General features: G+C 41.4%; 2 protein-coding genes across 4 annotated transcripts; one reads left to right on the top strand and one right to left on the bottom strand.

The window, feature by feature from the left end:
- Positions 1 to 48: 48 nt before the first annotated feature.
- Positions 49 to 13,599, top strand: ndrg1a (N-myc downstream regulated 1a). Of its 3 annotated transcripts, XM_085148639.1 has the most exons (16): positions 49 to 203; positions 4,112 to 4,186; positions 4,696 to 4,731; positions 7,125 to 7,230; positions 7,622 to 7,742; positions 8,037 to 8,099; positions 8,203 to 8,263; positions 8,724 to 8,810; positions 8,938 to 8,994; positions 9,136 to 9,239; positions 9,484 to 9,540; positions 9,635 to 9,686; positions 10,083 to 10,130; positions 10,539 to 10,574; positions 10,917 to 10,968; positions 12,178 to 13,599. In XM_085148639.1, the coding sequence occupies exons 2-16, from the start codon at positions 4,130 to 4,132 to the stop codon at positions 12,435 to 12,437; spliced, it is 1,197 nt and encodes a 398-aa protein (XP_085004765.1). In that variant the 5' UTR covers positions 49 to 203; positions 4,112 to 4,129; the 3' UTR covers positions 12,438 to 13,599. The 3 variants fall into 3 exon arrangements, with proteins under 3 accessions (XP_085004765.1, XP_085004767.1, XP_085004766.1); XM_085148641.1 differs by lacking the exons at positions 49 to 203; positions 4,112 to 4,186; positions 4,696 to 4,731 and adding an exon at positions 6,074 to 6,615; XM_085148640.1 differs by lacking the exons at positions 49 to 203; positions 4,112 to 4,186; positions 4,696 to 4,731 and adding an exon at positions 6,075 to 6,621.
- On the bottom strand, positions 11,209 to 20,362 carry ccn4a (cellular communication network factor 4a). Its single transcript, XM_085148644.1, has 5 exons — positions 19,840 to 20,362; positions 16,926 to 17,214; positions 15,687 to 15,941; positions 14,465 to 14,658; positions 11,209 to 14,379 (listed from the first exon to the last, which is right to left on the bottom strand). Exons 1-5 carry the CDS (start codon positions 19,885 to 19,887, stop codon positions 14,080 to 14,082), a joined length of 1,086 nt encoding a protein of 361 aa, XP_085004770.1. The 5' UTR covers positions 19,888 to 20,362; the 3' UTR covers positions 11,209 to 14,079.
- Positions 20,363 to 20,585: the final 223 nt, after the last annotated feature.

The following is a 20,585-nucleotide window of genomic DNA, read 5'->3' as shown; positions in this document are numbered from 1 at the left end:
GGGGAAAGTGGGCCGGGCTGCACGCCCCCAAGCTTTATAAAATTCCCTCATACATCCGCCTGGCGCTACACGTAAACAAAGCAACGCTGCTGTTTCAAAGAGAAAGAAGGAAAGAGAGAGATTGCAAAAGTTTTGAGGACTTTTTTTTCCTCCATCTCTTCAGGAAGTTTTCATTACAGGACAATCATCTGCTAAACCAACAGGTAGGTTTCTTTTTGGAATTATGAACTCATTTTTTAGGGGTTCCAAGGACCTGTGCGCTCACTTCCTACTCAGTTTCCACGTTATTGACGTTGTCTGTGCGCAACCGCTGAAACACAACTAAAATAAGAAATTAAGACTGCATTATTTCTTTCCTTTTTCTAACCCCTTTATAGAAACTGGAACCACATTTTTATTTTTGCACATTTAAAAAATGCTTTCTATTACATGTCCACGTGCATTTTCCGAGAGAGCTTTCTCGCACTTTTGGGCATGTTTCTCAAAAAAAATAAAATAATCTGTGGCATGTGTTTCATAGCAAGGAAGGCACCATGTGTGCAAAGCGGAAAGGATCTTCGCAGATCAACGTTCATGTCACACGTGACACTGGTGGCACGCGAGCACACGGGAAACATGAAGTTTTATGTCAAATGTTGCACTCATCGTGAGGCCAGATAGTTGCATAACAAATCCTCTTTGCTTTCTAGCCTTGGTATTAATGTAACAAACAAACAAACAAACAAACATGCACGAGGGTGGGGGCTGGAGGAGGGAGAGAGACTGGGCTGTGGCTGATGCTGATCGAAGTATTAAACATTTTCTTTATTGACTTAAGGTATTAACAGCAAGTGTTCCAAAAATAAATGCATAAATAAACAAATCTTTGCTAGAAAAACAAGACTGATCCCCATCAGATCTGCGTGACCCCTCCTCAACAACTTCACTATAGAGAGGAAGACGCCCACAATTTGCTATCTCTTACAGTGAAAATGTAGGTCTGTATGAGCTTAGTCCAGCAGGCCTGCTGCTGCTCTGCTGATATTTCAGAACCAGGGATTTGACAGATTAAGCGAGTTCCCAAAGATTAGGGAAGCAATCATTGTTTTTGCAGATGGATGCAGCAGGCTCGTGGATTTAAAAGTATATGGAGGCAGAGGAGGGAAGGGATGACCTGCCCTTGATTCTGGCTCTCCGAAATTGAGACTCTGTCCAAATCTAATCACTACATATGCTTCTTTCTGTCAGTGAACAAAGAGAGTTTGAGCCCATGCTTGTTTTGTAACTTGGATGTTGTGGCTTAAAGCAGCGCGCCCCATCTCCTGGATTTACTGTGGAAAACAAGCGCTGATGTTTTACGTAGACCTGAGCCAGAGTTGTTGTTTTCCTCTAAAGCTCAAACCGCAGCATCTCATTGTCAGGTGATATTTTTTTAATATTCAGAAAGCCAACAACTGCCCTAATCAGGCATCGAAACCAGACTGTGTCGAAGCTTGAAAAACTAAAACCTTGACATGAAGTCAAACTGTCAACAAATAAAAATGCTTTAAATAATTTCGAGTTTGTGTTCTTTTATTTTTATTTTTTTCTGAGCTACACTTTTAGGATGATCTCTTAGAAACGTATATCCTCCCACTGTTTCCTGTTTAAGATTGCATAACAGTCTCACTTCTGCCAAGCCGAAGCTGTTTCAGTTAACGCTTTTGATTTGTTTCTTTCCTTCTGCAATGACATTTTTCTAACAGGAGCCTTTGCATGTAGGGACAACTGCTGCCACTGGCAATGCTTTGTGCTGAGGCCGGTTTTAAAGAAGGCACCCTACTGCAGCAAAATTTCTGTGAGGGAACACGCTCATCTTAAAATCTGAGAATAGTCTTTTACCCAATGTGGCCAAATTTGAGGAAGCAATTGTGCTCGGTGTGCCACAATATTAAGAGCAGCACAGCAGCCTTGCGTTCAGTGTTATTCACTCCATCTCATGTTATTCATCGACATTACCACCTGCCAGTGGTTTTAAAGGTAATGGGCCACTGTTGAATATTTATCTCTTTCCATGACAGTCGTTTGAAATCATTTCATAAAACATGTCACAGCAGCAGCACTCCTATCGTGTTGCTTAGGCTCAGAATCTGGCGTGGGTAAACTAACACTTCCCCTTTCTGCACTCCTCTCAAAGAGGTGAAGCATTAGCTCAGCTTGGCTAACATCACAGGTGTAAACAGCAGGTGACCTAGTTGTCTTAGCCTGCTGCTCTGTCAGAGCTTCTCTCTGATGTCGACATGCTGGCAGGTAGTGACTGGTAGCCAAGCTTGAAAAGAGATGGGTCTTTTTTTTCATTAATTTAGTTTCTGTTGTTTTCCATTTGGTCCCACATTTTCATTTACTCACCAAAGTGAGTAAATCAAAGTACAGCACACTTGTAAATCCCATAAGATTTAGAAAAAGAAAAAGAGACACCAGATATGATAAATGTTACTTTTCCATATGGGTGAACTTACTTGCCTGGTTTTATTTTTGCTGTTTGCAAAAAAGGCTTAAAAACAGAAAACAGGCCGAGAGGTTTGCTCATGTTGACATGGGAAATTACCCCCCCCCCCCTTCCATTTTTTTTCAAATTCTATAATCAAAAATGGCCTGAGCATTTTCTTTTTCTTTCGATATTATGAAAATCATAAACATGGTTTCTGTTACATGGCTGTGGAATCTCAGCGGGGGCTGCTCTCTGGTCCTCTTCAACAAAGCTCCTGCAGTGTAACCGCAGCCATGTTTTTGGAAGGGCCGCAGTGAACAAACGAACCTGTTGTTTGATACTCCTCTTCCTCTGCGGCGCTGTAAGAGCTGCCTGGCGCTGGTGTGTGTTCTCCCCATCAGAGAAACACAGGCATACAGGTGTTTGTGTGTACCCTGGGCGTATTCTGCCAGACACCCATATCTGAAACATGAGTCGCTTCCTCTAAATGGCAAACTTGCTCTGATGAGCACTCTGCAATTCTGAAGGTTGATTAAGCTTCTTTTTTTTTTTTCTATTTTCTATTTTTGCTGGGGATGTTGGTTAAGACAAAGAGAGGCACGAGAGCACAAAAGACATTGTCAAAGCCTGGAAATGGCAAACGGAGAGACTTCACCCAAACAGAAACCAAGATAAACACAGAAAGTGACAGGAAGTGCAAGCAGAGAGCTGAAAAGAAGCTGGGAAGTTTAGATGGGAACCAGGGTGTCAGTTGCTTCCTGTATATGGATGTGTGTCTTGGTCATCATGCCCCCCCCCCTTCAGCTGTGGGAGAGAAGTGGGCAAGCCCCTGGCCTGCTGGGGCCAGTGGACAAAGGGCTCTCTTAACTGGCTAATTTGATTTGCATGCAGAGTCACAGCCTACATGCTCTATTCCAACACAGCATCATGATCTGCACAGCCTGGCTTCTCTTCCAGTTTTCTGCCCTTCTGTACAACTCTTCATCTTTCTTTTCCTTTTAATGTTGTCATTAAGCCCCACTTTGATGTTCTTTTATGAAATGTCTGCCCAATCCCGAAACCTGGATTTAGGGTGGGTCTTTTTTCAGCTCTAAGTTCAGTGGATAATTAACTTGAGTCCAATCTTCAAAGTGCATGTGTAGTAGATCTTTTGTTTCTTTTAAATCTTTCAGCAGAGTGCGAATTTCCCAAAAATCACACTTCCTTTTCCCCTCACAGCCAAACCTTCCTTTGTGCCTGTCAGCCACCTTGCGTGCCCTGTCTTTCAGGTTATCCACGTGTTTCTCATGTAGGCGGTTCGCAGGTGTGGTCCGTTATGTGAGCCGCATGTTACTGCAGATAACTGCTGCAAGCCTCTGCATGTTGCGAGTGTGTCATGGACTATATTGAACTTAAGCCCTCTTTCCTTTCGTGTGAAGAAACACACCCAGCCAAAGTTCAAGCAGGCCTCATTCTATTGTCTGCAACTCCTCAATTCTGACAAAAGTCTCCCAGCAGTCCCCTTAAAGACGCTTAAGTGCAAAAGCAAGGATGAAACTGTACTTTAACAGGCCTTTAATCACTCTTTTATTTTAAAATACAGTAATGCATTTAAAAACCTTGATCCTCGTACACAAAAATATGCTGAACCAGTCATTAACTAATTGCTCCGATCTCTCCCAGGCTCTGCAGCTCTTTGAAATGGATGATATCCAGGTTGTTGAGTCCAAACCCCTGCTGGTTGACAGGGAGCTGCCGGTATGTTTTGTGCAAAGTTTTGTTTAACGGTGACTCTCAGATAAATCTTAAGCTGTTGGAGTTCTATGCTGTCAAGCTTTGCATGCTTTTTGCTGATTTATTTGTGCCTCTTAGCTTGACTTTTCTTTACATATAACTTTTGGGATATTGGTGCTTTTATATGAGAAAGTAATCACTGAACACTTCATAAATTTCTACACACAGATTTCCAAAATATGCACAGCAAAAGACAATTAAGCTGTCTGTGGTTGGCTGTGTGTTAGAAAATGGAACTAATGCAATAAGAAAATCATGCATGTGCACCAGAATACCACAGTGTAATTCGCTTTCACATAATTTCACAGAATGTTCTTCATGTTTGATGCATTATGTTGACTGTGCAGTCAAAATTATACTTGATTCGGGTTGGGTTCAGTGATGGGAACCGACTTCGGGATATTAGATTATAGCTTGTTGCACCGTAATCATGTTATCTTTTATGTTTTCATTCCTCTTTTCTCTCTTTCCAGGGCTTGAGAGAGGCTGTGCAGCAGCTTGTAACCAAGGTATGTTTGCACACACACACATTAAATACTTTATTATTCTGACAAGTTGCAACTTTTTGTTTTAGCAGTTAAATCCACTGCTTGGTATCTCATAACTTTCCCTTGAATAGTACCATCTAGTGGCTGATAAAATGAAATACTTTGATAATTATTAACATAGCCGTGGCACTACCTCAATGACCTTTTATCTGCTGTGGTTTTATTAGGACAGAAACCTAATTAGGGTTCCACTAACTGAGTCAGCTACAGGAAGTGATGAAACGCATGTTGAACTGGATTTGATGATGCAGCCTATCGGGAGAAACCACATGTGTTTTGGTGCTGCTGAGTCTGGGGGCGATCCCAACACCCTGTACAGAGCTCCTTATAGTCAGAAAACATTTGCTGCCCCTTGAATCTGTGTTGTTTTTAAATAACAGTAGGTGTGAGAAGTGCATTGGTTTCAACTTAAAAAAATATTTTCTTCAAACTTCATGTAAATGTAAGGGTTTTGCGCTCAGGCAGTGTGTGGATGGGGTTCTTTTACTGAGAGTCTGAGCTCCATCAGAGTCCTTCTGACTTTCTTTGCTGTGACACTGACAGGTTGGTTGACCTAAAGTATCCAGGGCAAGTGTTTGATGTCTCTGTGGGGACTAAGCTTCCAACAGTCAGTCACGCAGGATTAGTTGGCTCTGATGATATTCCCTGATTTTATTAGCGAATGCATTCATGACACCTGGACACACAAACATACACAAAAAATAAATTCCACTGTAAGTTTCACAGATGTGCGTGTGTGCTTATGAACACTCTGTACACACAGACACATGCTCGTTGCCTTGCAGGATTATCTCCACTGCGTAGTCTCCACGTTTGAGTGTGCCCTGCAAAGCGTGGGTGGAGCGAGCTGTGGTGAATCCTGTACATTACATTTAGTAAATAGGTTTTACCTCCTTGCTGGATGTTCCTGTCAAGTAGATCCCATGCAGTTAGAACTGGTTTGGGGGTAAAAAACAAACTACCTAATAGGTTGTCTCGTGACATACCCATGACCTGCTGATGGATCACCATAGAGCTGCTGTTGGTTAATAATAAACCTTCATATAAACAGTTTAAGTTTAAAATTAGTAGACATAAAGAAATGAATGACTATGTAAAAGCAATTTTTAGCTAATAATCACTCTACATATTTAGATTTTATAGAAAAAAACCCATTTTTTTAAAGGATTTAAATGTTTTTTTTAGTCTAGTTCTTAAAACTGATTTATTCATGGATTTTGGCAGTATTTATGTTTGGAGAAATTTCTAAAACTTCGTTTCACTATTCAACTACATTTTTAATGTATTATGGGTGAGTTTTAACCAAGTACTGAATGTGTAATTTAGAAAAAAATCAATGATTTTCATCAAAAGGGCTCAGTCTAGTCTCGAAAGACTGTTTGCTGCCGTATGTCGTGCAGGATCTATATTTAATTACCAACACTAAGTAAATCTTTGTTTTTGTAAATCTTCTCCCCTAAATATTACTGAATAATAGCTGCTGCCTCATTTATTCATCATGTTTTGCCACTCATCACATGCTCATACTTATCATGTCAGCGCAGTAGCTGATGCCCCTCTCTGACATTGGCTGATCCAATTTAAGGATATCTTCATCTAGAATTAGCTTGTTTTGACCAGCCTGCAAGGCACCATGGGAGGCCAGGAGCTTAGGCCAACTGGTAAGCAGCAGGGGTATAAAATGCAGTTCTCACTGAAGGGCTTCAGAGGCTTACCAGCTCTTGGATCTATAGCTCAGAGAGCCACTGTAACTACAGTTTTCAGTAGCAAGCGGTGTTTAACTCCATTCCTGCAAACATGGTTCTGGAGGATCCTGATGTGGAAATGATTGTCGCTGAGATTGAAGTGAGCGTGAGTAGACTAAAAGCTTTATTAAACTGTTTGCTTTAGTTTCCAGCGGATTTGTGGGATTATGCTGCCTGCTGGACAGTAGATACTAAAGTTGGAGTTGTTGCACAGGTGCTAAATGGGAAAAAAAGCTCTATTTTATTCTTCTTTTGTGGCTCATTTTGAAATGGCTTTGCTTACTTTTCAGTTGGTAAAGTAGATAGAAAGCTAATATATTTAATGGAATGATAAACCTCTGTAACGAGATGTGGCATGGTTGGGTAAATTATTCCTGGTGAAGAGCCTGTCATTTAGATTTTCCGTCAAAAAAACAGGCTAATTATTGGAGGTTGTATTTAACAAAAGTATTTCAAATATTACTGCAACAGCTTTACTTTGTCATATTGACTATGCAGCCCTGTTGCACCAGCATCAAGGAGTAACTTTAAAGAAATGTATATAAATATATTTATGTATCTTTTGTAACCTGGAGCTATAAAAGTATGGTCATGTTTGTGTATCTATAGGAGCATGATGTGGAGACTCCTAATGGAAGAATTCACTGTACAATGAAGGGGGTTCCCAAGGGGGACAGACCAGTCATTCTCACCTTCCATGACATCGGCCTGAACCGTAAGCCTACCTCATTATTTCCTTTAGCTTGGTAAAACATGTGCCATGGTACCGAAGGCCTTATGTGTTTTGAATGATCATACCAATTAAAATGAAATTGGTTTCTCTGAACTACCTTTATATTAAGTCTTTTGCCTCACAGTATCTAAGCTGGATTTATAATCCTTGTATCCACGCTATCATTTTACGCTCGGTCATGTTTGTGTATCTGTAGGAGGAGGTTCCATGATTTGTTTTTTCTTTTTTTTTGTAATGAAGTCAGATTTTGTACGATTGCTCACGGCACCTCCAAACCTGAGATTTGCTCATCTATTCAGGCTGTTTGAGTTCTTCTTACCCTCTCTATTAAGAGCCACTCATCCAACTCCGCCATCTTTTCACTGTTTTCCAGACAAAACCTGCTGGAACACGCTCTTCGACCATGAGGACATGGCGGAAATCATGCAGCACTTTGCTGTGTGTCACGTCGATGCCCCGGGGCAGCATGAAGGAGCAAACACCTTTTCCACTGGGTGAGCCAGATGCACACATGCGCGCGTGCACACAGTCACAAACAGAGAGACACTTAATGTATGTCAAGCAGTCTGTGACCTCAGAATCAACAGGTAGATCGCTGCGAATGTGCTTAAGGCGACCTAATTTGACAAGTATTATCTCTTGTTCAGCCTAATCTCTGCTTTAATGGTGAGACTTTGCCTTATGTTAAGATTACCTGAACACAAACTGCTGTCAAGTTTTGATAACGGTAATATAAGACCATTGCTGATTAGATAGTGTCTGTAACAATACCCTTTTTGTTTCCCCAGATATGAGTACCCTTCTATGGACCAACTCGCTGAGTCTCTCCCACTGGTCTTAAAGCATTTTGGGTAAATTGAGCTCCAGTTCCCAGCCTGACACTTCACCCTTTATATTTGAGACACTTTCTAACCGGTTGTTCTAACAGTACCCCTCTACTTTTGTGCACTCTAGCCTGAAAAGTGTGATTGGCATGGGCATGGGAGCCGGGGCCTACATTCTGTCCAGATTTGCTGTGAGTTTACCCCACGCTCTCTCAGTCACACTTAATATTTTCAGTATTAATCAATCTTGGATTAGCAGAGCTGGCTAATGGGTTTCTGCTCTTGGCTGATTTTTGGCAACACACCGCCGCTTATTGCTTGAGCCTGTAGAGCCATGAAAGCCTCAGGAATGTACAAGATCAGCTCACCACTAACACTGTGCTCAATAGTAAGCCCCCCTCCCCGCTGACACAAAGCTGGCAAAGATGCAACATTTAACTCTTTGCAGAATTTACTTTAACTAGTTCTATATTGTTCCACAGGGCACAATATAACATTAAAGAGCTTTAGATTAAAACCTAACCCTCACCAAATTGGGCAACAATAAATAAATAGATGGGCTATACAGAATATTTTTTAATCGGTTGTGGGGCACATATTTAGCGAAATGTGTCGTGGTTTATTTCTAAAGTTCATTTATGTATGTTTTAGCTGGACTACCCAAATATGGTAGAAGGCCTTGTTCTCATCAACATCAACTCGTGTGCTGAGGGATGGATGGACTGGGCTGCACACAAGGTAATGCACGTATAAACACACATATGAGCACCTACAACTGTTCAAACCATTTCCAAAAACTGTGGTAACTTTGACTTTTGGATTTGCAGAACCATTAAAGCTAAACATAGCTTTTTCTGTTTTTTAGATCAGTGGCTGGACTCACGCAGAGCCCGACATGATCATCACCCACCTGTTTGGAAAGGTAAAGATTCAAATTCTCATTAACATTTTTGTTTAATATCTTCATTACGCTTAAAGTATCTCTGTAAACGGAAACTAGGATTTTAGTTAGATTAATTTGTAGGTCGTGGGTTGAACCCGTCTTTTGTTTTGGGTACCGCAGGAGGAAATCCATCACAACCATGATCTAATTGCCACATACCGCCACCACATCATGAATGACATGAACCTGTTTAACCTGCATCTCTTTGTCAAGTCCTATGAAAGGTAAGCACAGCATTTAGTTTATGTAAATGTTTCATGATATAATCTTGGTGTTTGAGTTCATACACTCTAATGGAAAGTGTGGTGGCTCCTTAGTGTAGTGCTGTGCACATTTGAGATACCGATCCCTGTGGAGTTGAGTCAGGGAGGCCATCGGGTGCAAAAACGGCTAAATTAAAACGTTTATGAATTAGGGAGCAGCCGAAAGTAGCGTGTTCTGCACACTAACAGATGTGTCTGTCTACAGTCGAAGGGATCTGGAGATTGAGAGGCCAGTCCCTGGAAGCCATGCCAGAACCCTCAAGTAAGTTGTTCTCAAAAACGGCATCAGCTTAAATGAAACGATGTTATTTCTAACACGGAAACATTCACTGTGCGGTTGTGTGTCCTTTATCCAGGTGCCCTTCTCTGCTGGTGGTTGGCGATAGCTCTCCTGCCGTGGAGGCCGTGGTGAGTTCACACGGCTCAAGTGCTAATGATTAGACTTCCCACTGCCGTTAACACGGTTCAACTTGTGCTGGACGTGCTTTCCATTCGCTTCAGCCGTCTGCTTAAGCCCAAGAGATATGCAAGGCTAAGTGCTTAAGGACAACAGTTTAGCATGTCTTAGGCAAGAATCGAATTGGAAACAGAAACAGAGTGATGCAGATCAGCTTTAATCTGTTAAAGTTAAGAGATTTGTGTGACTGTTGCTGCTTTCAGCTGCAAACGGGTCCCAAATCCAAAACGTATTTGTTAGTATATATTATCCATAGGAATAACTGGACTAAGCACATCACAACATTAAAAACCTGTTGGTCATCGCACATCATTTGCCTAATAAATGTTTTGCGTTTGTTCCTGCAGGTTGAGTGCAACACTAAGCTGGACCCCACAAAGGCCACCCTTCTTAAGGTGAGGGCCCCACTCCATTCCCTCTGTTGTGGCCTTTACCCCACACCTCCTGTCTCCTATTCTCATCCAGATTATAGCCGCCTTGATGAAAACTCATCTGCTGATAAGATTCCATTGGCTCAGCATTTACTTGGTGATACATTAACCAGTGTTATGACAGCTGAACGTTTCTCCAGAGCTCACTGACCTACTTCGGCTGGCCTGTGGCGAGCTTTTTATGAACCGCATCTCAAATCAAATGGCTGTTTGACTTAAAGTGGTGCCTTTTACTGGGGTTAACGGTTCTGCGTGTTCAAATTGGACTTAATGAGCGCTGTGGGGGGTTATGGAGTGTGTACGATGCTGCACGAATACACAAGTGACAACATGCAAAATTCTGATTTTGTGTTCTTTTACTCTTCTCCCCAGATGGCCGACTGCGGTGGCATGCCCCAGGTTGACCAGGTGTGTATGCGTGAGAAAGAAAATAGGGAGGGGGAAATGACACGAGAGACATTGATGCTGTACAGCAGGCTGGACAGGGCTGGATAATCGGCACACGGGGTCAGGTGGAGGGGTGGATGGCGTAGGAGGGTGGCACTTAAGAGCATTAACACGTACCAGACATGAACCACAGTTGTCAGGTTGTAATCCTCCAAACTGCACAGCACCTGTTCATAACAGCTGTCATATCACAGACCCTGGGAAGTAAGCTGCTGGCTGAGAGCTTGAACCTGTCAATGTTATGCAAACAAATATAATAATTACTGACAAGAGGACTGATTATCTTTATGTTCTTCTCTGCAGCCTGGCAAGCTGACCGAGGCGTTCAAGTACTTCATTCAGGGCATGGGATACAGTAAGTATCACATACTTTCACTTTGTTTTACTGAGATATGTTCAGATTAAACTTTCTTCTTCCAACGTGCATTAAAATAAAAACGGTACAGAAAAAAATGCCTGCCATCACCGGTGCTTACAGATTTAATTCTGTAAAAGATGCATATTCTGCCACCTTGTGGTGAGAGAAAGATCTCTTAGCCTTAGAGTTCACCTCATCCAGTGTTGAAAAATCAAACACTCTGAAAACATTAATGCACTAATTAATTTTGTTAGGCTCCTCATTACGTTGCTGAGACCAGTAATATAACTTCTAGTTTAGAATAGCACATTAAACCTTACGTATTCCTACGCATCAGCACAAACAGCTACCCTAAGAAGGACACGCACAAGATCTGAGCACTCGAGTGTCACATTCTTGTCTCTTTGCGTGCCAAAATTAATTATTTATGATGAACTGCTCTGAGAATGCCCCCTTTTTTTTTTTTTTTTTTTTTTTTTTTTGCAATTTGTCAAATGCGCTCCACAAAGTGAGTTCAATGCATGTTTGATTATTCAGATACTTTAGGATCTTGTGTAACTTTTGCAGGTGACTCAATTGTTTGATTACTGACTGTAATGTGATTAATGAATTTGGGAACAGGAATGCTTGACTGTACCAATGTACACACAAATATAAGGTGATTATAATAATGCCCCAACACAGCCCGTGTCCTTCGCACCTTGTGTTTATGATTGATTAGGGCATGTACTCACTATGATGTAACTAATGGTCAAAGGATAGACCATATGTGCACCCACAGGCAACTTTATTATACACAGCCATTCAGCTGATTTAATAACTAATCAGCCAATCACATGGGAACAGTTCAGTTAATGTGGGCATGTAGACATGGTCAAGACAGCCTGCTGAAGGTCGAATTGAATTTGGCAACTTTGCACTACTGCTCTCAAGCATAAAGTATTCGCTGTTTAGTTTAAATGGTGTCAGTGTGAACTTTCATTTGATAATTATGACTGACACGTTTGCATTTGCTGATGAAAGTAGAACCAATTTTAATTGTCTGCATCTGTTTGGATGGCTTGCTTTCATTGTAACAACACGTGGCAATTTATATGCTCGCCATACATTTATTACAAAATTCTGCAAATCTTCTTGAAGGTTGTGATGAAAGGTTGTGAGCAATGGGAAAGTAGACGTCAGTAAATTCTTCTCCTCTTCCCTCAGTGCCTGCTGCCAGCATGACCCGCCTTGTTCGCTCCCGCACTGCCTCTGGCTCTAGCGTCACCTCGTTCGACGGCAACCGCTCCCGCTCCCACACCAGCGAGGGAAACCGCTCCCGCTCCCACACCAACGAGGGCAGCCGCAGCCGCAGCCACACGGCTGAGAATCCGCACGGCCGCTCCCACACAGACAGCTCCATGGACACCACGGCCAACAACAATGTGGACCAAGGTGTGAGCAAGTCCGCCGAAGTGTCCTGCTAAATAACCCTCCACTCAGCAGACATCCAAACCTCTCAAGGATCCCCTTCAGTCTGTGCTGCGCTACCTCTAATTCACACCTGGCCCATGTACCTGGAATTGTTTAAGAGAGAGGGGAAAAAAAGAAATTAAAAAACGCACAATACATACTCACCTGCAGATTTCTCAGTGCAGATGAGTTGCCCTAGTTTGGAAATATGTTTGAGTAAGAAGGTTGAGGTCGTGTTTATTGATTGCAAGCAGAAAATGTTTGGGGCCATAGTGTAAATGGAGGCAACGCAGCATTTGGGGACATCAAAGCAGAGAATGTCGGAGAAAGCTGTGGCTAAGAGTCCACCAGCTTGTAATATATTCCTCATAATCTCACATACAAAAAAAAAAATTAACCTCCACTTCATCTTTCCCTCCAACCTCATTTTTTTTTGTCCATTTTTACCCTACTGACGCAGCTTTCTCAAATTTACCCGACTGTAAATGTGTTTCCTGTTCTCACTGTAATTGTTCGATCATTTATTCGTTTATTTTTCATGTATGAGTTATTGTTCGTATGTAGGAGCAGACTTGTAGATGTGGAGAGTGAATGGGGAGGCACTACACATATATATCTTTGAAAATTGAAAGGGCAGACTTAAAGTATATCATGCACAGCAAATTGTTTGACCTTGCAAATGTCATTTATTTCCCCCCCTGTGAATTTTCTTTTCCCCAAAAGATTGTTGAAATAGCAGTTTGCAGGTGAATTTAAAATTAATCTAAATTGTATGCTTTGTCGTCAATCAAAACACTGGAAAAACCAATGCTAAAGCTTCAGGATCACATGGTTTATTAATGGATCAAAAACGGTTCTCTTAATGATTTTTATGATGATTTCTATGCAATCAATGTGCCATGAAATTGTTCACCTTTGTTAGATTGTGCTGCTCCTATGTGTGTGGATTCTTGAGTGAGTGATAAAAGAGGTCCACATGTAAACACGAGGATAGCCATAGAACTTACCTGATACTTTCTACTCTTTCTTCTGTATTTTACTTGCACTACAAAAACATTTGGCTCTGTAGAACACGTACATACAGCTTTGTAAATACACAACCTTCTAATGCTGTAGAAAAGCATTAAAATGACATAACCGTTTGTATTTATTAAAAAATGACAAAAAAATGTGTAACAGAGCTTCCCTGATTATCCTTATTTCATATGAATATGTAGTCTTGGGGATCTTTGTTCATCTCTTAACACTCATAGGGAGAATTTAATGAAATAGATGAAGAAAAACCTACAACCTCCGTTGATTTGGGAGTTTAAAGGCAGGCAAGCAATGTCCTTGTGAGACGTGGTCCAAAAAACATAGCATGCCAGTGCATATGCCAAAAGCCTCATAAATAAATTAAACCTTCAGTATTTCACATGCTTTGTTGAATATTTTCATTTGCAAACCGTTCTTTAAATAGTCTTCAAAAGCACACCATGCTTTATGAATACACATATGTGATATTTACAGATTTTTCCAATAGGAAAAAGAAAACAGAACAAAATCCCTTGTACATGACTGGACTAAAAAAGGAAAGGAAAAAAACTGCATAGGAAATGAAAGTCAGGAAAAAGTTCTAAAGCTCTTTACAGATGGGACAAACCGACAGGTCGCTTCTTAGTTCATAACCTCTGGATAACCGTAATAATTCTCCAGGTCAGCAAAGATGTCATTGGGGCTTCTGCAGCTGAGGTTGCAGAAGCAGGCCTGAACCCACAACATCTTCCAGGTGAATCCCGCCCCGTTGGGACACTCAAACTCCACGTCGATGGTTTTGGATTTGTAGGGGATGCAGCAGCGTTCGTCGGTGCAGACGCCGCAGTATTTGGGCCGGTACGCTTTCTTGCTGGTGCAGCCGGAGATGGTGAGGTTTGTTGGCTGATCTTCCCTGTAGATATTAAGACATTTCTTCCCTGGCTGAGGGAGCAAAGAAACAGGAAGATTTTAAATATTAAACCATTTCAGTTTGATCACTTATTGTGCGTGTTTCTGAGACTACTACCTTGATGTGTTTGGTGATGTCGACCTCGCACGGCCGCAGGTTACAGAGACGAGACTCTTTAAACAGCTCGCATTGCTCATTGGCATTGGAGATCCTCATGGACAGGCCGCGGCCGCAGGTCTTTGAGCACGGGCTCCATGAGGTAGTCTGGGTAATGCAGTTTTTGTGCCAGTTTGTGGTCTCGGCTGGGAAAACTAGACAGCAGCATAGACAGAGAGGTGTGCAACTAGATTACGTTCAGCGCCATTTCATTGTCAAAGTGCTCCAGGTTGCTACAACTCTACTCCATTTGGCAAACCAAGAGTTAAATATAGACAGTTTTAATTAAATTGAAAATTCACAATATTTCAATCAATTGTTTGGTTATTAGAGACAAAAAAAGTCAAAACAAGGATTGTTTTTCCGACTGCAGTTAAATTTAGCAGCATGGCTCCCCGGCAGACCCCAGCATAATACAGAGCAGTGATAAAAGATGTAACAGGACTCAGCTTTATAATAACTGGATCAATAAATAAACTGATCAATTAAGGAATTTTAGGAGAACAATTCCACTCAATCAACCAATCATATATCCTCTTGTTTTAAAGTTGTCTTTTAGCAACATGAATATACTTGTTTAACATTCAGATCATTCAGATCCTGCACATGTAATGTCGGAGAGAACACGAGAAGCACAGTATGACTGTCTCCCCTCGTGTCGCATCTGTTTTTAATCCAAATTGTTAAATTGTGTCTGCCTAGAAGTCTGGATCTAATTTGTTTCCTTATGCAACACAAAGAGATCTTCATTCACATTCTTGCCTCCACTGGCTTCCACAGGAAAGGATTGATTTGTCACTCACACGCTTACGACAAACACGTACTTCACGTCTGGACTACAAGCTTTACTTGCACAGCTACTTTGTGAGATGCAGTTTCAAACAGAGCAGATTCTGTTACTTCTAAAGACTTATACTGGTGTAAATAACACTCAATATCAGAAATATTCACGGTGTACTGTATGTATGTCTACATTTCTGTGCAAACAATACTGTCCAAGAGAGCTCCAATTAGTCATGTAAAATCCTCACATTTTTAAGAATACCGAGGGCTTCCTAGTAATTTGTTCACTATATTTGTACTTGAAGCGTTCCCTTCCATTTAAATGACCTCTGAGCCATCAACTCTGAACATTAGATTTAGGGATTAAAACATACAATATTTTTTATCCAAAGCTTCCTACCCTCGACTGCATGTCGCAGCGCTGTCTTGCGCCCTCTCCTGGGCTCGTCACAGATCCACTGCTCGCAGCACTGTCCCCGGACTTTGATTCGTCGTGGGGTCTGGCACCAAACACGGGGAGGCTGAGACTCTGTGCACAGCCCCACACAGCCAATAGCACCGTTAACACACACACACTGGTATTTACAGTTGGGCTGGAAACTCTCCCCGTTACGGTAGATCACGCCATTGTGCTCGCAGCCGGTTCCCGACATGTCTGGCAGAGAGGGATGACAAGCAGGAATATATTATAAAGGCATGCAGGGCAAACACACAAAAGCTTGGACTTGTGCGTTGCTGCTGAACTGTGTCCGCCATTATTAGGAGGACATTTGTCTTGCAGAGCTTAGAAAATAAAAGCAATCGACAAATGAAACATTTTGCACTTCAGAAATGTTTGAAAACTGTTATATTATTCTCCGTTTTTTATTTTCTTATTCCATCTTCAAACTGTCATCAGATCATGTGTAGGTAGGTTTTAAATGAAACTTCTATTAGATATGAAAAATCTGTGACACCATAGGTCTGTTTTTACTATTTTTTTTTAGCAGCAGACATCATTTAGCGGGAGGTATTTCATTTCTCCACAGCTTATTCCAAAAAATAAAATCCTTAAAAGTGAGCACAACAAGCAATGAATGAACAAAAGGGAATAATTAAAAAGGGAAAAAAAATGGTGTGAGTGAAACTAAAATGATAAATGGTATGAAAATAACAACACATAGACGTATTAAAATACAAAAAACATGTAATGCAATAATTACATTAGACGCTAGTGCTGTGCAATATCTGGGATAGATTTGATCTCGACATCAGGCAATGATTAAGTCTGCACAGTCTGCAAGGATGTAGAACAAAGGCAAAAAAAGAAAATAAATGAAAACATGAATAACACAAAAAGTTATTTGCATGTTGGAGACTTGAATATAAAACTTGCAGATATGTCCCTAGACTGAGGTCAATAATTCTCTTCCATGTGTGCTCTGTGATTCTTGTCATTTTGTATTTGTTGAATAATGTGCACATGCTGCTTGTACCGTGAAACAAAACCAAAAATAGCTTTTTCTAATATTCTCTACTCAAGTCTGTGCTATGCTGCAGTTTGTGTGCAGTTTGGACAATGAACTTGACTTGCAACATTACAAAAATGAACTTTTGATGCGGTGTACAGCGGTAGTTTGTTTTGGTGAGTGACACTTACATGCACACACTCCTTTTTCGTACCTAGGCTTGTCTGAGCTGTAGTCGCAGTACAGTCCCTTGTGGTAGTCACACATGTCTGCCTCGTTGCACACCTCGCCCACCTGCTGGGCACAGGTCTTGCAGCAGTCGCAGCCATCCATGAGGAGGCTTACACCTGGCGGGCACTTAGGGGGGGTCTCTGGACACTCGCAGGGCCACTTGCAGTACTGTGTGCGGTTGTACAGGTCTACAAATGGGGATGTGACAGCTGCGGCAGGCGGAATGGTGGTGGAATTCAGGGAGTAGGCCTGCAGAGAGGAAAGGGGAAAGAAAATGAGATTCCCAGTTCATATACTCTATATTTTATTAATCTAATATGTCCAATAGCTTTCACATCATGCGTACAGCTTGTGTCACATCATCAAGCCTGAGCCTTTGTTACAGTGATTGCACAAAATAAGTCATCTGCAGCTACTCTTTCAACCTGTTTGTCCGGATTTTTTTTTGTTGCACAAAAGGTATTTGACCCCTTGTGTGGAGGCAATATTTTTAATGCCCCTAATCATGATTTTTTTTTCATCTAGCCCTCTTTGGTAACCATGTCTCAGCAAGTAATGGACTTGAAAGGTTTAAAATCCCTTACTTGTACACTTCTGCTTCAGTGCTAACATGTGTTCGTGCTGCGCAATAAATTAAATAAGACTATAAAAATGAATTAAACACCCAGTGGAGATAATCTTATTAAATCACCATCGCGCCCTGGTGTCTTATGTATTAACACTGGTTTCCGTCGCCATATTTCAAACAAGAACTGTGCTTCTTACAGTTATAAAAATCCTGCCAATGAAATGAATTTCATCTCCCTTGGCATTATGACTCTTACAATCTGCTCTGTGTAGCCAAGATCACACAGTAAAGAGCTTTGCAGCTCTTAAAAGCAGATGTTCTCACAGCAACGCAGCACATAAGGCACATTAACAACCCAGAGCTTAGAGGTTAGCTTTGGGCAGAGAATGCATGAGCCTCAGCTGATGAAAGTTTGGGAATGTGAATGTTTTTTTTTTGTTGTTGTTTTTTGTAAAAAATAATAAATGGTTGAGTCTAAACTGAATTCTTTTTGTTTTGAGAGCATGGTGTGCTTGAGAATGGAGCAGGAAATGATCTCCAGGTTGTTACTTCGTGTGACAGAAACCGAAACTTCCCTCTCAGGGAAAGTGAAGTCATGTTGCATTTATGATGCAAATCGAGCAAAACTTCAAACGCAGATGAGTCCGTTTTGTAGCAATAATAAACCACAAAGGCTCTTTATGAATAAGACTTCAGCTGAAGCAGATACCATGTCCATCCTAATTACAAGTACAGTATGTGGTCGGGGCTGGGAGAGAAGTGAAACATATAAAATTAGCTCCAGTATTGTCTCTACAGCCATAAATACTTATAGCAGAGCTCTTAAATGGGGAGCTTGAAAGATGCACGTGCGTGCACACTCTGTCCGCGGTTAACTGTGCGAAAAGATGCTTAATCATCTTAAGCACGGTGGATCCGTTTTCCTCGGCTTGTTCTCAGCACTTCAGTAGAATTATGGTCATATTAAAGATAATGCAGATGAACGACTTTTAGTCACAGTCGTGCCACAAAGCTGTTTATCAAAAGACTTAATTTATTCTGCAGCCATGAGGCTAATTTGCAAAGGGGCATACATATTGTTCCCGCTAAGGAAATCATCACCCTGACACAGAAAAAGGAGATCATAGAAATCAAGATGTGAGTGCTTCATAAATTAATTATAAAAGCTGGGCTGGGATTGATACAAACATCATCTTATTGAAATCATTTATCTCTGATGAACACATTTTGCATGTAGGACATTTAACAATACCAAGACAGAGAGATTATTTAGTGAGTTATTTGTGGTTATCATCATCATCTTTTTTTCCCCCTTTTTGAATGCTTTCTAACGTGACCTCAAATACTTGTCATATTTTTGTGGCAGCTGGTTACAAAGAGATTACAAGTGCTGATGACCCTGGCTCCACTCCTGGTTTAATCTCTTCTTCCTGTCAGCCTGCAGTCAGGTCAGATGACCTGCGGGGAGGTGTTGGCTTGATTTACCCTTCCTCAGAGCAGAGGAGAAAGGACTTTTCCCAGGGAAAACTGTCACTCGTGCGTTGTTGTTATTTCCCTCCAAACCACATGAGTTTATTATGCAATAATGAGAATATATTTAATACTGACTATTCACAACCACACTGTTTAGGGGTATATTTGACATTGATGCTGAATAACCCAAATCTTACAAAAACTAAGAATATCGCCGTGTTTAACGTGTTTAACACAAAATATCATTAATTTAACCACTCAGTTTCTGAGGTTAGACCACAAACTGGTGTCTTTATGAGTAGAAAGGCTGTGAAGAGGCAGTGGGATACAAGAACGCACATGAGTACCCCCAAATATCCACCAGGTGGCACTAAAATATAACCGAACGAGCCTAGAGACAACTTTGAGCATCCCACAGTGCAAAATTAAAGCCAGATAATAATAAATTTATATAATTTAGATTTATATAGCGCTTTTCAAGGACACAACGACCAGGACAGAGAGCCCGGGAATCGAACCGGCGACCTTCCGGTTACAGATACGCTTCCCAACCCTCTGAGCCACGGTCGCCCTGATAAAGGACAACAATAAGTTTTAAAGCAGATTTTAATGGAAATATTTATTCAGCCAAAGGTTAAAAAAACAATTTCTACATTTTTTTTCCCTTTTTTAAAATTTTTTAGAATCTCAGCCTACCTTACTAACTTTAAAATAACCCCCTATATCTTCTGCAACTTGCATTAAACGTCTGAGTTACATGCAACCTGCACGTTAAAAGAAAGAAAGAAAAGCAAAAGACAAAAAGGTACTTTGGGAAATGCCATCCATCCCACCTGTTGAATCCCGGCTGCTGTTAGAATCCACAACAGGAGCCAACTCATCACTGGTGAGGAACTGCACACGCATTGAATCCAGAATTAGTTCCGTCTCTCAAACGCGCCACACGCCGCTCTCCCCAGGTGTGCTACATCCTCGTCCCCTCGCTGACAGCCTGTTAATAAGAGTCCGGACCCGCATAGCCTGCCCTCACGGTTTCCTCTCTTCCCCTCAGCTCCACTTTCACCCGAACCTCCTCTTCTCCAGAGCGCTGGCAGCTGTGGTGGTTAGGGCGTGTCTGGGATAGTCTCTGGAAGGACTCTGACACTCCTGTTACTGCTGCTTAATTTAAAGGCTCCAGATATTTCCAAGTCAGTCTGAAGAGTATGCTTACGTAGGCTACAGAATCATTGCCCTCTACTCCACAAGTCATAAGTTTCTTTGAGGATTTCAGTGTAGTTAATGGGTCATTCTGCACAGGCAAAATAGAGATTCAAGTTACTGTCTTTGTTGCATGTGAGTCTCCTATTAAGATAGGCCTCACATACACAGACATTACAAATACAATCAGTTTACACTGAGGCTTGGACTTTGTGTAATGCTCCCGATTTGGCTTCCTGTGAACTTATTTACTTCAGCAAACATATTTGGAATTATTTATCATGCGCCTGTCATTGCATGAGCGCATTTTCTTTTAACACCACTGTAACTACACCTAGCAGGTCGCCTACCTCTCACCCATTGTGTCTATTTTAAGGCTCCG

The sequence above is a fragment of the Neolamprologus multifasciatus genome, chromosome 22, assembly GCF_963576455.1.
Source record: "Neolamprologus multifasciatus chromosome 22, fNeoMul1.2, whole genome shotgun sequence".
In the NCBI taxonomy this organism is placed as follows: Eukaryota; Metazoa; Chordata; class Actinopteri; order Cichliformes; family Cichlidae; genus Neolamprologus; species Neolamprologus multifasciatus.
Note: the sequence above shows the minus strand (reverse complement) of the source record. Positions and strands in the feature narration are given on the sequence as shown.

Bases quoted from the DNA above. Each gene is read 5' to 3' on its own strand.
- ccn4a (XM_085148644.1), bottom strand. From the start codon at position 19,887: ATGAGTTGGCTCCTGTTGTGGATTCTAACAGCAGCCGGGATTCAACAG. The intron at 17,215-19,839 runs GTGGGATGGATG...TCCTCTCTGCAG, and splicing joins CAGCAGCCGGGATTCAACAG to GCCTACTCCCTGAATTCCAC. The intron at 15,942-16,925 runs GTAAGTGTCACT...CCTCTCTGCCAG, and splicing joins CGAAAAAGGAGTGTGTGCAT to ACATGTCGGGAACCGGCTGC.
- ndrg1a (XM_085148639.1), top strand. From the start codon at position 4,130: ATGGATGATATCCAGGTTGTTGAGTCCAAACCCCTGCTGGTTGACAGG. The intron at 9,541-9,634 runs GTAAGTTGTTCT...TCCTTTATCCAG, and splicing joins AGCCATGCCAGAACCCTCAA to GTGCCCTTCTCTGCTGGTGG. The intron at 9,687-10,082 runs GTGAGTTCACAC...TTGTTCCTGCAG, and splicing joins CTCCTGCCGTGGAGGCCGTG to GTTGAGTGCAACACTAAGCT.